The sequence below is a fragment of the Pleurodeles waltl genome, chromosome 10 (assembly GCF_031143425.1).
Source record: "Pleurodeles waltl isolate 20211129_DDA chromosome 10, aPleWal1.hap1.20221129, whole genome shotgun sequence".
NCBI classification, from domain to species: Eukaryota; Metazoa; Chordata; class Amphibia; order Caudata; family Salamandridae; genus Pleurodeles; species Pleurodeles waltl.
Window position 1 is genome coordinate 231,879,299 of NC_090449.1, and position 17,591 is coordinate 231,896,889.

At 47.8% G+C, this 17,591-nt stretch overlaps 1 protein-coding gene across 3 annotated transcripts in view; it reads right to left on the reverse strand.

The window, feature by feature from the left end:
- The window catches only part of GDE1 (glycerophosphodiester phosphodiesterase 1), a 211,504-nt gene that overhangs the window by 77,826 nt on the left and 116,087 nt on the right, over positions 1–17,591 (reverse strand). For all 3 annotated transcript variants that reach the window (XR_011199087.1, XM_069210239.1, XM_069210238.1), the window contains exon 3: positions 17,014–17,119. Coding sequence is in view for 2 of the 3 variants with exons in the window: in XM_069210239.1 (XP_069066340.1) it covers positions 17,014–17,119 (106 nt within the window). In the remaining variant the exon portion in view is untranslated. The remainder of the gene's footprint in view (positions 1–17,013; positions 17,120–17,591) is intronic.

The window sequence follows — 17,591 nt, forward strand, 5'->3', positions numbered from 1 at the left end:
GCGGCCTCTATCTCTTCACACTTAGTCAACTTAAAAATATATCTAAAAAAGAATGGCCTACAACTAACAACGAAAAAATGTCATATTTCATAGGTTGTTGCCTTTATCTTTCAACCATAAAAGTCCCTTTTAATGTTTTTCAGTAGTAGAGTTTGTATATGAGAGAGAGAGAGATGATTAGAAAGAAAGGGCGAGAGAAGCAAACGTAAATGTCCCCTCTAGTGACTCCATTCTTTAAACAGACAGAATTATAATACAGCTGCAAATTTGTAACACATTCCAAAGTCTCCAAACACTGGGATGACAATTTAGTCCCGTTGATATGGATTGGCCATTTTGAGGCAAGATGACTACTGTTTTGGCTGATCTTGCCATTGTCCTATTGTCGCCTTTGGTCTGCTGAGGTGATCCAACAGGTCCCTCTGAGGTCAGCACAAACTAGTGTCCTGGTACACCTACCTGTCATGAGCTCAGCCACCAGTGTTTGAAGATTGTTAGCAGCATCAATTTCTCTCAGAAAGGAACAATGAACGTGGAGTAAATTTTATTTTCCTTCAATTCAGCAACAAAATACTATGTCATTCTGTTGTTACTGTTGTTTAGCCATTTTAGCTATAGCTCCATGCACATTATTATAACACACTAGGCCAAGCCGCAGTGCACTCTAACCTACATATAATTTATTCGGCTTTATTTTATTATTGTTACAATAGCCACTTTTACGGTCTTGTTTTATTTTTTTATCTAGCTGTTTTGCCTAGGCCAGCACTTTGTTCTCAAACAAGACATTCTTGCTCACTCTGTGCTTTTTCCAAGCCTACAGCAAGGTACCAGGCTGGAGCCACAAGGATGAGTTGGACACGGTCATTCCTGATGTTCTTGCGAACTCTGGGCAGAAGAGGTATAGGCGAAAAGGTATACAGGAGGCCTGAGCTCCCCACAAGATGAAAAGCATCTCAGAGCGTGAACTGCTTTGAAATCTCCAGCGCAAAAGCTGTTGGCATTGCTCATTCTCAGCGGAGGTGAACAGATCTAAACATGTTCTCACTGCTGAAAGAGACCTTGCACCACCTCCGGTCGGAGATGCCATTTGTGATCTGCTAGGCATCGACAGTTGAGTTTGTCTGCTCTGGTGTTCAAGGAATCTGCAGATGCTGACCCACCAGGAATATGCCAGCTGTTTCAGCCATGTCCATAGATGCAGGGCCTCTTGGCATAGGATCTGCACGCCCACCCCATCCTGTTTGTTACAGTACCACATGGCGGTGGTGTTGTCCGTCAACACCTGCATCAGCCTTTCCTTGATGGAGGGTAGAAAGGCTTTCAATGACAGCCGGACCGCAAAGAGCTCCCATATGCCATCTGGCATGTGTCACCAGCAGACTGCATGAGGCCATGAGGTCTAGCAGCTTAAGAGTCAGTCTCACTAAAAACCAGGAGAGAGACAAACAATGGTATAATAGCCTGAATTTCTTGCACTCGCTGCTTGGGAGGATAAGCCCGAAACTGCCCGTGTCCGTAACAGCTCCAATGAAAGAGTGTCTAAGAGGGAATCAGGTGTGACTATGGCATGTTTATAGTGAACCCCAGTGAATGCAGGAGGTTCGCCGAAGCCTGTAGATGGAAGACGACAGCCTGGGGAGAGTCCGCCTTCAACAGGCAGTCGTCGAGATAGGGGAAGAATGGCACCCCTGATCTCTGCAGAAGAGCTGCAACCACCGCCATTACTTCAGTGGACACCCGAGCGGCGCTGGTAACGCCAAAGCGGAGTTTGGCGAACTGAAAATGCTCTTGGCCTAACGTTAGAAAGTGCTGATAGGCAGGCAGGACGGGGATCTGAAAATAGGCATCCTGCAAATCCAATGCTTCCATCCGGTCTCCTGGGCAGATGGAACCTGAGTCGAAGTGAGCATCTTGAATTCCTTCTTTTAAAGAAGAGGTTGAGGGTTCTTAGCTCTAGGATAGGGTGAAGACCCTTGTTCTTTTTGGGAATCAGAAAGTAGGGAGCATAGTAACCACTGTCCATTTCTGACACCAATACCTCTCTATGGCACCCTTGGCCTAGACAGCAGTGACTTCTTTACATAGCAAGGACAAAGGATCCTCGTCAGCTGGTCGTGGGATGGAGACATGGGAGGGAGGGTATATTCGAAGGAAAGGGCGTTGCCCCTCTGAATGAGCAGAACCCCCCCGTGCGATGTGATGGACTGCCAGTGGTGGAAATAATGGCAAATTCCTCCACCCACTGAACGCCCATTATCTAGTAAGGGAAGATTAGGAGGGTTTGGAGGCTGCAGCTGTTGGGAGTCATGGTGGTTGGAGCAGACCACTGGCCACTAGACCCACGGGGTGGGCAGGAACGTGCCCTCACCCATGTTGAGGCTGTGAAGCCTACATATGGCAGTGGCTGGGATTAAATTGGCATGGCTGGACGCCCCTTCCATGGCCATGAAAGGAGCAAAAGCCAGACAGGGGACGTGAGGCAGCAGAAAGGTACAAGGACTTGGCTGTAGCCCACAAGTTCTTAAAGCGCTGTAGCGCCGGGTCTGCCTTGTCTCCAAAGAGAGGGTTGCTATCTAAGGGCATGTCCACGAGGGAACTCTGGATTTCCCCTGAATAGCCACACGTTCTCAGCCTGGCATGGCATCTAATGGCCACCATCGGCGAGACCTATCTGCCCAGCGAGTTGGTTGTGCCCAAATCACATCTAATGGTGAACTTCGCTGCATCTCTCCCATCCTTTCCTGCTTAGGAGAAAATATCCCGGGTCTCCTCCAAGACCTGTAGCAGCACTTGCACAACTGTGTCCTACAATGTGTGGGATTTGCGGCCCAAAAAGCATGTGGCATTCACTGACCGCAATGCAATGCTGGCGGAAGGAAACATTTTCTTGCCAAAGGTTTCCAGCGTCTTGGATTCTCTGTCTGGGGGAGCAGCAAGGAACATGCCAGGGGAGGTGGAAGCTTGAACCACCAAGCTCTCCAGGGTATGGTATTGGGTGAGGATGTTGGGGTCTCCAGGTGCGCCCCGTCCTTTACACAGAGCCCCTGTCCTGGGTTTGGTCCATGAACCCAGTAGGACATCAGTGAGGGCTTCATTAAAGAGGAGCAGGGGTTCGAAGAAGCAGCTCATGGGGCAGCACTTCCGTCAAGTTGTTCATCATGACTGACTGCCTCTGAGGGCAACTCCAGGTCCATGATCTCAGTCACCCTCTTCACCACCATAGCATAAGTAGCTCCCTCCTCCATAGCCACAGAATGGAGAGAAAGCATTCCAGAATCTGGAGACGTGTCCAGTCCGCTGGCATCACCCAGTTCCTCACACAGTCCACGTTTTCTTGACCTTCTGACTGGCATTCTAAAGGGTCTAGGGACCCCTCCCATTCTTCTTTGAGGCCTACCCCTTCAGAATAAGGCTCAGGTGCCGACTTAGGACACATATGCCTTGACGGCACCACTCGACTCCTTTCGGCGCCGTGTTTTGATTTGGGGATCCAAATGGGGCTGGTGCTGGCAGTGCATCGACATGGGGACCGGTCCAGATCAATGATCGGATCAATGGGAGCCCACTGGAGTTGGGGCTGAAGCCGCCGGGACGGAACCAGATGGGGCCCCCTCTAACCCTGTGGTCCCCAAAGGCACTCCAGAGGGATCAGCCCACTCAAAAACGCAGAGCATGGCCTCATAAAACTCTTTATTCTGAGAAGGGGTTGCTCCAGTTCCCAGAAACACAGGGTAACACCTCGAACACTGATGTTCCTTTGTCATGTTGGCCAGCGGATGAGGAGAAGTCAAAGTATGCTTCTTACCTGAATGTCCTGATGACGTCGAATGGAAAGAAGAAAACTTGGAGTTTCTGGAGAGGTCCCGTGACCTTCCTCTCGTCTGGGACCGGGAGACCTCCGTGGAGTCGCTTGCCGGCTGCTAGCAGCTTTAGGGACCACTCCCTCAAATACTTCAGTGCTATGGCCTGGCAGTCCGAGCACGACTTGGAGTCGTGGTCACGCTCCAGACACCACAGACACACAAGGTGTGGGTCTGTAACCAACAATGACTGCCAACAGGAGCCACACAGCTTCCTCAAAGACATCCTCGACACACCAGGAGGAAAACACCCCAAAAAGCTCAACAAAATGTTGAAAAAATCCTGTCCAAAATCAACAGAGGGGCATCTCTTCTCCAGATCAGCGCTAAATTGCGCGGAAAGCAAAGAACTGACGGCAATGCGTTGAAGTAGTTTCTATATAGGTGATGCTGTTGCCACCTATTGGTGTGCAATGTTTAGGTTCACACAAAATCTTCCGGATCCAGTATGACGAATGGGAAATTCAAAGGTAAGGAATCTGCAGCTAGAAGTCTCTATCAGATAATGTATTTTTATTCCTAGTTGAAAATTCAATGACTAGGCACTTTAGAGCTACAATATCAATTGGAATTAAAGGAATGGGAAATTCAAAGGTAAGGAATCTGCAGCTAGAAGTCTCTATCAGATAATGTATTTTTATTCCTAGTTGAAAATTCAATGACTAGGCACTTTAGAGCTACAATATCAATTGGAAGGAAAATGTTACTTACCCAGTAAGCATCTATTTGTGGCATTTAGTACTGTAGATGCACATGCTCTGTATACTTCTGCCATCTAGGCCGGAGCCTGGAAGGTTGCAAGTTGTTTTGCTTTGAAAAGTCTTTTGAGTCACAAGGTATAGTGACTCCTCTTCTTGCTGGTAATGTGCATGAGCATTGATTCCATTGCTAGATTGTTTATCAGCAGGAGGGTGAGAATGGAGTGTAGTGTAAGAGTAAGAAAAGAGATGACCATGCCAATGAACGTATGAATACTGTAAAAGAAAACTGCAATGGCCACAGGTGTCTGGGGAGGCTCGTTGGCGCACATCAATCTACAGCACTACATGCAACAAACAGATGCCTACTGAGTAAGTAACATTTTCCGTTTGATGGCATGGGTGGCTGTAGAATCACATGCTCTGCATAGACTGTAAAGCAGTGCTTCTGCAAAGCTGTGACTAACTTGTGGGTGTTGCAGTGGTTAGGGATAATGTTCTTAACACTGCCTGACCTACATTAGCTTACTGGAATGCTAGTGGTTGCTGTAAGTATTGTTGTGTGTGTCTTGTTATCTGTACTAGTACTTTTTGTGCCGTTTGTTTTCTGTGCCTTTCTTGGTTTATTGCCTTTTATGTTGTTCTGCCTGTTTAATGTTTACTGTCTTTTTTTATTGTCTGTTTTTGCCTGTTCTGTGCCGTTCTGTTCTCCCTGGTCCCGCTGCTGTGTCCCCTGAGGCCCGCCCTTCTCGCGCCCCCATTCACCACCGCCTCCCAGCTGCTCCTCCCTCCCCTTCTTAATGGCGGCCTCTGCACGGCGCAGAGAGGGACCCCTGACCTGCCTTCAGGCAAGGCACCACTCTACAAGCCAAGCAGCTCCACCAGCCTGCCCTTGTGTCCCCGACCCCGCCCTTGCTGCTGCCGCGAGCTCGAGGCCCTTTACCACCCACAGGCACCTGCCTACGCCTCATCCCTGGTGTCTAGTAGTTGCCGGAAGTATTGTTGTGTGTGTCTTTTTATCTGTACTAGTGCTTTTTGTGCCATTTTTCTGTGCCTTTCTTGTTTTATTGCTTTTTCGTTGTTCTGCCTGTTTACGGTTTACTGTCTTTTTTATTGTCTGTTTTTGCCTGTTCTGTGCCGTTTCGTTCTCCACAGTCCCGCCGCTGCATCCCCTGCAGCCCTGACCCCCTCGTACCCCCATTCGCCACCGCCTCCCAGCTGCTCCTCCCTCCCACCTCCCCTTCTTAATGGTGGCCGCTGCGCGCAGCCGGAGCGCCAAAGGCACACCAGAGGCAAACCCGTCCGTGCCTGCACCGCGCCCAGCGACAGTCCCCCTGCCACTCGCACCTCCCATGCCGCCAGACGCCACTACACCACTTCAGAACTCCTCGCGCTCAACCCCGGCCACACCACCGCCTGCGTCCAGGCATTCACTAAGCACACCCACAGAACTTTTTCTTGCCGCACATGCCACTTCACCTGTGGTCAAGCCACCAAGCACCACAACAACGCCACCCACCTCAACCACCTCAGCTGCATCCTCCCCAACACCCGCTCCGGCCACAAGCACGCCATCGAACTCTGGGACCTGCTCACATTAACCTCCCCAGACATCACCTTCCTCACCGAAACCTGGATGAACCCCTCATCGGAACCAGACATCACCATAGCCATCCCTGAGGGCTACAAGATCACCCAAAGAGACCGCACCAACAAACCAGGAGGAGGAATCACCATTGTCCACAGAAGCTCCATCAGGATCTCAACCGACACCCATGATGCCCTAGATGCCGCAGAACACCTGCACTTCCAGATGTACGTCAACGCCAACACCACCCTGAGAGGAACCCTCGTCTACAGGCCCCCACCCTCAATTCTGCAACGCCATCGCCGACACTATCAGCACCCACACCCTCGCCTCCACAGACTATATGCTCCTCGGCGACCTGATTTTCCACCTGGAGAACACTGGCGACAGCAACTTCTCAGCCCTACTGGACAACCTTGCCAACCTCTGCCTCAAGCAACTGGTCACCTCGCCCACCCACTCAGCCGGTCACACACTCAACGCCATCTTCTCCTCCAGCAGCCACGTCACCTTCATTCACACAACCAAACTCCATTGGACTGACCACCGTTGTGTTAATTTTTCCTTCAAGAAACCCACCACCAACAGCATGGAATCCCTCACTACAAGTCGAACAAGATCTCCAAGGACCAATTGATCTTCAACGTCGCCCACGCCTTACCACCCAAAACCAACGACCCCAACACCGCCACCCTCAACTTCAAACAATGGCTCGACGACTGTGCCCACACCCTCGCTCCACTCAAGAAAACCACCAACACCCTCGCCAACAAGAAAGCTCCCTGGTTCACCGCAGACCTTCAGGCCTCCAAACGAGAATGTCGGAAAGCCGAGAAGATCTGACACCAAGAACAATCAGAAAACAACCACGCCGCCCTCAAATCAGCCATCTGCAAACATCACCAGCTCATCCAGACCATCAAAAGATCTTTCTACAAAGAACGAATTGACAACAACGCACATAATAGCAAGGAGCTCTTCAGCATCATCAAGGAACTCACCAACCCCAAGTCCTGCTCTGCTGACCCACCCTACTCGCAAGACCTCTGTGACTCCCTCGCCACCTTTTTTCACAGCAAGATCACCGACATCCATGGAAGCTTCGCACCGCCGTCCTCCACCACTGCCAAGGTTGACCCCAACGCACCCTGCCACACCAACGTCCTGAACGCCTGGATCCTCACCAACGATGAGGAAACCACCAAGACCATGAGCACCATCCACTCCGGCTCTCCCGCTGACCCCTGCCCTCACCACGTCTTCAATAAAGCCAGCCAAACCATCGCTCCCCAGCTCCGGACCATCATCAACAGCTCCTTCGAGACCGCCTTCTACCCGGAGAGCTGGAAACACGCTGAAGTCAACGCCCTGCTCAAAAATCCCAAAGCCGACCCCGAAGATCTCAAAAACCACTGATCTATCTCCCTACTCCCCTTCCCTGCGAAGGTCATCGAGAAGATAGTCAACAACCAACTATCCTGCTTTTTGGAGGACAACAGCCTACTCGACGTCTCCCAGTCCGGATTCTGCAAGAACCACAGCACAGAGACCGCCCTTGTCACCTGCACCGACAACATCAGGAGCAGGCTCGACAAAGGTGAAACCATTGCCCTCATTCTCCTTGACCTCTCCGCAGCCTTCGACACCGTCTGTCACCACACCCTTTGCACACGCCTTTCCGATGCCGGAATTCGCCACAGAGACCTGGACTGGCTCACTTCCTTCCTCTCTGGAAGAACCCAGAGAGTCCGCCTCCCCCGTTCCTGTCAAAGGCCACCAAGACCATTTGTGGCGTTCCCCAGGGATCCTCACTCAGCCCCACCCTCTTCAATGTCTACATGGTTCCGCTCGCCAACATCGTCCAATCCCACGGCCTGAACATCGTCTCCTACGGAGACGACACTCAGCTCATCCTCTCTCTCACGAAGTACCCCGCAACCGCTAAGAACAACCTCCACACCGGACTACACACCATTGCCAACTGGATGAAAGAAAGCCGCCTCAGGCTGAACTCGGAGAAGACCGAGATCATCATCTTCGGCCCCAACAGATCAGCATGGGACGACTCCTGGTGGCCTGCCACTCTGGGGTCGGCTCCAAAGCCCACCGCCCACGCACGCAACCTCGGCTTCATACTGGACTCTTCACTCTCTATGACCCAGCAAGTCAACCCCATCATAACCCCATCTCATCCTCATGCTACAAAAAAACTTTGCATGCTCCGCAAGACCTTCAGATGGATCCCCGTGGAAACCAGAAGAACGGTCTCCCACGCCCTTGTCAGCAGCAGATTGGACTACGGCAATGCCCTCTACGCGGGAACAACAGCCAAGCTCCAGAAGAAACTCCAGCACATCCAGAACGCCTCAGCACGACTCATCCTCAACCTCCCTCGTCACGAACACATCTCAGCCCACCTCAGAGACCTCCAATGGCTCCCAGTCAACAAAAGGATCATCTTAAAGCTCCTGATCCATGCTCAGAAAGCTCTCCACGACGCCGGACTGGCCTACCTCAACGAGTGTCTCAAATTCCACATCCCAACACGCCAGCTTCGCTCTGCCAACCTCGCCCTCGCAACCGTCCCCCGCATACACCGTACCACACCCGGCGGCAGATCCTTCTATTACCTTGCCACCAACACCTTGAACTCCCTCCCCGTCAACCTACGTCTGATCCAGGACCTCCTGACCTTCAGGAAGCACCTCAAGACATGTCTCTCCAAGCAGTAGCACCCCCCCGTGCCTTGAGACCCTTCCGGGTGAGTAGCGGGCTTAACAAATCACTGATTGATTGATTGAAAATGTCCACACAATAATGTTTAGTAAAGTAAAGGTGTGTTGTTTAGTCCATGTAGCTGCCTTGCATATGTCGGCTGTGAGAATGTTACCTGATGTAGGAGGTTGGCTCAATATATAGTGTACAAAAATGATGTATACTGTGCAGAAAGTCCAAGCAACCCCAGCTTGGTTTACAGAGGTAAATACTAGACCACCCAAGGCTCTAATTTGCATGGTAGCTTGGTCGAGCAATTGGAGAAGTACAAAGCATTTGTTGTAGTCACAGTATCAATAAAAATGGTCACACACTCAAAGGAATAACTTGAGATCAATTTACAAAAATACTTCAGATTTTCATAAAATGACCAAGCTCATCAAAATCGGGTAAGTACTTAAGTTATAATTTTTCAAAGTTTAGAAAATGTTTTGCTTATTACGCACCGTAGGAATCAATGGGAGAAAACGTAAAATAATGCATATAAAATCACGTAATGTGTTTAAAAGTCTCCTTTTGTATTTAGGTCAATGTCGTCAAGAAGTCCTGTCGACCAGCTGGAGAATTTCAGGCAGTTCCTGGTTTTTGCTGGAGCAGCTGCTGAAAAGTCTTTGGAGCTGGTGCAGGACCACTGGGGGGGACCACTTAGAAAAGCAATGCACAGGCGAACTACAAGGTGAGTCTGTTGGGTCCCCTTGGAGTGTATAGGGGTGAGGGGCCCTTCGTGCACAGTTGGTTCTCCAGTGCAGGGCCCAGGGAAGCCATGTGCATAGCAAATTGGTGACCCAAGAGCTGTGCATAAAGGTGCCCTTGGAAGCAGGAAGGATTGCAGGTCAGCAGGGCCACTCTGGGGGTGGATCTTATGTGTCCTGAAGTCCCTTGACTGTTGCTTACACCTGGTCAGACAGTGGGAGGGTCCAGTACTGCTGGATATTGCACTGTTTAGCCAGTTAAGGTTGCAGTGCCTCCAAACATGGCACCCTTGCAGGATTTGTCCTCAGAGCCCCACAGGGGAAATTTGGTCTGGCTGCTGTTTCCGGTTCCTTGTTAAGCGGCTGGAGAGTAAACTGGAATTCACTGGTCTTTTGCTTCTTTGTTGCAGGGAGAGATGCCTTCACTCTGCAGGGATTTTTAGAAGGGTGGAAGTCCTCTGGGGTTTTATGGAGTCCGTCCGATTTCCATGCAACCCCTCAGCGATGAATGCTAAGTCCTGAATGCAGCAGGCAGGGTTTGGGGCTTTTCTCTTTCTGCAGCAGGAATACAGCTCTCAAGCATTGGGTCTTCTTTGTTGCTGTCCTTCTTGTGTCCTTGGAATCTGATTTGCAGGTCTAGGGGTGCCCACTAAATACTGCCTTTAGTGGGCATTTAGGGAAGCACCTAGCAGTGACCAGTGGGGTAATCTACTTTAGGGTGGCTACGCCCACTATGTGACCACTTCCTGTGGGCAGAGGTAACTTCACTATCCCTGATAGGCTATTTTCCTACCATGCAAGGTGGAGGAAAATGAAATGAAGAGGTCACCTTGCATGGAACACCTTAGGGGTGGTGCAAGCTAGAGATGGCCATTCCTTCTGTCTTTTGCATAACACTTAACAATTCATCTTGCTATACTGGATTAGTAATAGGATTACCTTTTATGCGGTGGAGCAAAGGCAACAAAAAACGTGTCATTTTCCTAAATCTTTTTGTTCTATCAATGTAGAAATAAGTGCTCTTTTTATATGTAATGTACGGAGAGCTCGTTCAGCAACAGTTAGGATGTGTAAAAAAAGAAGGGCAATTCAATAGTTTGATTCAGATGAAACTGAGACACCACTTTCAGTGAAAAAATGTGGATTGGTACGCAGAACTACTTTATCTTTGAGTATGGTTCTTGCAAGGTTAAAGCCTGGAGCTCACTTGCACATTTATGAGAAGTCACTGCAACTAAGAATGCCTCTTACTAAGACAGAAACTGTAATGGACATGAATGTAAAGGTTCAAATGGTGGGCTAACAAGTCTAGTGAGTAAAATGTTAAGGTTCCAAGAGGTACTGGGGGTACCCTTAGCAAAATCACTCTAAGCCCTTCCATAGAAGCTTTAGTGACTGGGATTTTGAAACAGGAAGAACATTACCTTTTTGGAAGGTGAGATGCTATAGCTGCCAGTTGTAACCTTATGAAAGTGTATGCTAAGTTTGCTTTCTGCAAATGAAAAAGATATAAAATAATACCTTAAACTGATACTCTGGAGGGGTCCCATTGTTTGAATATGCAGTAGTATACAAAACGTTTCTATTTTGCTGCATAACATGCTTAAGTAGTAGGTTTACATGCTTACCTTAAGAATATCCATGCCTTCTTGAGGTAGTTTAAGGTATCCACACTCTGTGACTTCAGGAGCTACACCACAGGATTCAATTGCTTGGGATTTGGGTGGGTGATTTGACCATGGTTCTGAGTGAGAATGTCCAGTTTGGAGGCGAAGGTTCTCGTGAGGAACTACTGATAGTTCTTACAGAGTGACATACCATGGCTACCTGGCCCACGTGGGTGCTACTAATATCAATTTGAGGGATGCTTGCCTGAACTTCCAAACCAGAAACGGAAGGAGAGGGAGAGGCGGAAAAGCATAGGCAAATATCCCTGACCGGTTTATCCACAGAGCATTGCCTGTGGAATGAGGGTGTAGGAATCTGGAGGCGAAGTGTGGGCATTTTGTATTGTCTTTTGTTGCAAATAGATCTATGTCCTGAAACCCCCACTTTTGGAAGTAGGGAAGAAGGACTCAAGGGTGGAGTTCCCATTCGTGGACTTTTTGCCACATCATGCTGAGGAGGTCGGCAAAGCTGTTTTGTATTGCAGGGAGGTGTACTACTTGCAGGTAAATGTTGTGGTGAATGGCCCAATGCCAAATTGTCTGCCAAAGGCGAGACAGTTATAGAGAGTGTGCCCCTATCACTGTTTCTGCACATAGTACATGGTTGTCATGCTGTCTGTGCAAAACTACTTGGTTGATGAGGTGAACTATGAACGCTCTGAGTGCCAGGTGAACAGTTAGAAGCTCTACGTAATTCATGTACATAGTACGATGTGTGGGATCCCAGAGACACTGGATTGTAAGATCCCGAAAGTGAGCGCCCCATCCTGTCTGAGAAGCATCCGTTGTCAGAATGATCTGTGGAACAGGATCTAGGAAAGGCCACCCCTTCAAAAGATTGGTTTTATTACACCACTGCAGAGAGCGATGAGTGTGGCTGTCTACAACCACTAGATCTTCTCAACGACCCTATGCCAGAGACCACTGACATGCTAGATATTCCTGCAAATGACACATGTGAAGACGGGAATGCTGCACAATGGTAATACAAGAGGCCATCATGCCTAGAAGCCTCATGCCACATTTTACTGTGACTTGATGATTGAGGAAGAAATGGGAGAGTTGTGTCTGCAAGTTTTGTATCCTTGCTGCACTGGGCTAGGCCTAGTTGTGTGCTCAGAATGGCTCCTAGATAGTGCTGATCTGAAAAGGATTGAAGTGTGACTTTTGAAAATTGACAGTAAAACCTAATTGATGAAGCAAGTTTATGGTAATGTGAGTGTGGTGCAGACATTTTGCCAGGGTACTGGCTTTAAAGCCGTGCAAATATGAGAAGACCTGGATACTTTGTATGCGCAAATGAGCTGCCAGACATTTTGTGAATACTCTTGGGGTAGTTGTACCCCCAAAGGGGAGTAATTTGAATTGATAATGCTGTCCTGGTATGACAAATCTGATGTATTTGCAATGTGCTGGTTGTGTAGGATGTGAAAGGTGGTGTCCTTTAGATCCAGTGCTGATGGAAAGTTGCATTGCTGAATCAGAGGAATCACATCCTGAAGCGTAACCAGGTGAAAATGTTCTGAGAGGATGTAGTGATTTAAAGGCCTGCGATCTAGAAAAGGCCTCAGTGAGCAGTCCTTTTTGGGGATGAGAAAATAGAGGGAGTATACTCCTGTTCTTTAATGGTGCAGATGGACTAATTCTATCGCTCCTCTGCTTAGTAGGGCCTCAAATGTTTGTTTAAGCACATTGATATGTTCTGCTGAAAGATTGTGAGTGCGAGGGGGGTTGTTTGGAGGTGTGAAAATGAGCTCCAGACAGTAATCATGTTGCATAATATCCATCACCCATTGATCTGTTGAGATGTTTTGCCAGTGATGGAGTGAGGTAAGGTAGTCGGAGGGAAGGTGAAGGGAGTCACTGTTTGGAGGCAGTGGAAGACCCTCTAGGGAAAGGTGTTCTTCTGTTGTTTCCCTTGTCAGAACCTTTGTAAAATCCTCTATGGGAGGATGAATAAGGTTGACCTTTCTGATAGGATGAGGAAGTGTCTGATGATTTGGAGGCGGTTTTATATAATGTACTATCGAAAGCCTCATATGAAGCAGGTGTTTGGAGGACTCCCATGGACTTAGCCACTTCATTATCTTTTTTCAATTCTTCTAGGGCCTGATCAACCTGCGGCCCAAACAGGTGTTCCTTATCAAACAGGACTTTAAGGGTGGTTTGTTGTACCTCTGGTTTAGAACCAGAAATGTGCACCCATGCATGCCGATGTAAGAGGGCACTGGTATTGATGCAAATTAATTTGTTAGATATGAGCTGTCCTTGACCACCAATTTCATGGCCTCTATTCCTGTGCTCCTCTGCGAGATACTGGAGGAGCTCCTCTGTTTTGTCCCATTGGCACAGTGATATTTGGCAAGCAGACCTTGTGTGTTAGCAATGTGGCAATGATTTGCTGCTTGAGCACCAACATGCTTGCTAGAGGCATTGATAAGCTTGCTCTCCTTATCAGGAGGCGGAGCATCAGGAGGCGGAGCATCAGCAGCTGCGTTCAAGTAGAGACTTTTCCTAGCATTAGAGACCACCAGCGAATCTGCAGGGATCTCACCTTAAAAAAAAAACTGGGACTGAGGGAGAAGCTTTGTACTTCTTTTCTACATGCGGAGTGATTATGCGTGTCCTTGCAGGATCTTTACAAATATCTCCTGCATGCCTCATCATACCTTTGACCATGGGGAGGTATTGTGTGGCTCTACAGAATGTAGTCAATGTTTCAAAGAGTAAATCATCCTTAACTGGCTTTTTGTCTAGGGGCAGCTGATGGTAAGTCTCTGCCCTCCCAATAAGTTCCTGAAAGGAAGTAGTGTCATCTGATGGGGATGGTCTAGCTGGCTAGACATCAAAATCAGTGGCAGCATAGGGGTCGACATCATGCTGAGACCATAGGTCTGTGTCTAGGGGCACAGTATAATTCCCTGTATCATGAATGTCATGAAAAGAGTGAGGGGAGCTTGTTGTGTAATACCTAGAGAATCACTTTAGGAATCAGGAGGCGGTGGTGTGGTTGGTGGTGAAGAGGAAGGCAGGAGGGTGACTGTCAGTAGAGTCTCTATCCATCATTTTCTGCTTAGCAGGAGTAGGGATGTCAATGGCCTCTTCGAAGGTGTGGAAACAACTGCCTTTGCCGAAACACGTCCTGGGTGAGGCGGAGTATGATGCTGCGATTGTTTGGCATCAAGCTGCTGCTACATTTTGTGGAGGATAGGCTCAATAGAAGTCGCCTACTCCAAAGGTGCGGTGACTGAGTTTTTTCGGCGCCGAGATGTACTTCAATTTCAATCCAGAAACTGTTGGTGCCAAAACAAGTGGTGACACATGGGAGTCCGAAGCTTTCAGTGCAGGGGCTGGTGGTGTTCATCTTGGTACCGATGTTGTAGGCTTAGGCTTAATTAGCATGGCTTCCGAATGAATATTTTGGTACCTGCCATGGCCAAACGGCTGTGGCGGCCCGATAGAGGAGCATTTGGGCTGAGAAGGGGAGCTGGTAATCACAGTTGGTTGAGCTGGATGAAGGTCTTACATTTCAAGAACCATGCCCACCTCTGAGTATAAATCTTCGACAGAAAAGGCCTCCTCCTCATCAGCCGAGGCCTCTTGAAACTCCTGCTCCAGTTCGGACATGGTGTCTTGGAGTCCGAAAACATCTGGGGTGTCCTCGATCTCTTGCCGCTGCATCTCTCGACAATGGTGTCTTCGATCTTGCAAAGTCTTCTTGGATCAAAAAGACTGGCAGGCCTTGCAGTCCCCCTTTTTATGGTCCGGAGACAAACAGAGGTTGGTGGTCGGTCTGCTGGAACTTCGTGTGGCACTAAGGACAGAAATGGAGTACCATCAGAAGCTCATTCTCGTGGAGTTGGGACAGAGAAAATGGCTGTCCGAAGGACCTCGATTGAAGCCAGCCTATCTGACGAGTAGTTTCTTCAATCCTGGAACACAAAAGGTGGGAAATACGCATTAAAAACAGAAATACCCACGGTATGGGAAATATCCTGAACGGAAGAGTCCAAAAGATGGTCTTGATCCAGAGCTTGGTGAGAACATGACTGGACCCAATGGTGGAAAAAAAGCAATCTAACAATGGAGTCAATGCCTATTACCAGCAAGAGGAGGTGTCATTGTAACTTGTGACTCAAACAACTTGCAACCTTTTGTACCCAATACTAGATGGCAGACGTATGCAGAGCATGTGTATCTACAGCCACACGACATCAAACATATTTTCATATCACAATTTAACACAATTTTTAAATAAGGGAATGGGTGTGCACGTCTACTGAAACATACATATATTGTAACCACTTATAAAAGACAGCCAACTGAGATCTTTAACCTTGGATGCAAGCCCTGTTATAGTCAACAACAAGAACTTTAACACGGTGTAAAGGTAGCTGCAGATTTTATGCAAGTTACTACATCTAAGGATGGAGTGGAAGCATATATATGAGGCAATAAATCAACAGCTGCCAGGCAGTCGGCATTATCAATCTGTAAAGGACAAATTGATATTCTAGTAGGTTTGCTTAACTGGACAATGTCTCTATAAAATATATTACCTTTCTCAAAAGAGGTTGCCTCCCGGAACACAAGTGGTGCAACAGATTTTAATTGCATCTTTGATTGATTTGGTTCATTTGTGGCTAGACTGGATTGAACATTCCACTTACAGCTTTGTGAAGCTCCTGGAGAGCCACAGTCACTGCAAAGTGCTTGATATTTTAATAAAATTGTGAGGATATCATATTCCTCCCTACAGTCATCTTTTTTTTAAAGCCCACCACAATACTGATGCTACTTTTACTGCAGTCAGCATGCCTGAACCATTTAGAGTGACTCAGGACGATGAGCATGGATTTGTTCAGCCCAAATAAAGAGGGCCAAACTCAGCATATTGGCACATTGCTCTCCTTAGGTGGACAACCCACCTGCAGAGTAACAGCAAGGAATTCCTCCACCATGAAGCCCAGCTGGAGGTGCCTAACATCATATATAGGTGATCCCAGCGGGACCAAAGCAATGGTCAATGCCATCAAATATAAGTCCTTACACTCCCACTAGTTGAACCTACCACGACCAAAGATACCAGGCCAGAATCTATCCAGAATAAGAAAACAAAAACAACCCCCAACCAACAGAGGCTAGCTGCATCCAGAGGTGGCTCTAGTCATTTGCTACTTTAGGCACCCGTTAGATATCAGAAATAACAGAAACAGGCTGGGTCACAAAAGCTTTACAAAGTGGTGCAAGTGGGATTTTCCAATGGGTTACTAATGGCAAGGTAGTAGGAAGGTTAAGGAAGAAAAGGCACAGAGATGGGGTTGGGTTTAGAAGGAAGGAGGAATGGAGATGGGAAGAGGTGCCCAATTTGGAGTTTGTGCTGTTTGGTTCAAGTAAGTTGTTACTGAGCCATTCATCAAGATTTTGAAAACATGCAAGGTTTTATTTTTGAACTGAATTGAATTGCAATGAAACTTTAATGGAATAATAATAAAATAATGCCCTTCCAAAGTACACTTTACCTCTGATTCATCGGTACCAAATAAGGTATATAATTCACAGCTTTTGCTTAACAACATAAGTGAAATAAATGTAAATTATTGTCTATGTTTAAGGACTTAGAATAAATGTATATTAAAATCAGTCACAGTCTCCTCGTCATTCTTCCAGTCAAACAGAACAATCGCAACATCATTTCCACTGATTTCACATAGTTATTCTACAGCATACCTCCGTCGCGTGACCCTTGACATCGAAAAAGATGGTGAGGTTATAATGTATGCATTCAATCACAGCTTCTCTGAGAGTCGGTATTCTTTCACCGCGGAAGAGGTGCCTAATAAATTAAAGAACAGATAAAATCACCAAAGCAGTAAAAGCAGCTGAAGGCATGACTGATGTGTTGCAAACAGGATGTTTTGGGTCCAGGAGGAAAACTCCAACTACTACTGGTCCTGTGCGCCACAAAATAATTATAATAAAATGATAATGGAAGATTGAAGACGCTGGTAATTCTGTCATTGTAACCTCTGTAAATGTAGCAATTAATACAACATGAATTGACAAACAGTGCGGAGGCCTGGAGGGACACAGGACCACACACCCCAGACTTCCTCGCGGCAGGAAGCCTCCCCTGCCATTCTTCTCGCGCCCGGAGGCGCTTAACAGTGGACGTCTGGACTAAGAGTGCAAAAGGGAGCCAATCTAGTGTTTGGTTCTCGAGCGAGTAGCTCTCGCAATCATTCTCATAAAGCTCCACCTACTAAGACATATGATAGGGCCCAACAAATCTTTATGTGCAATGTACC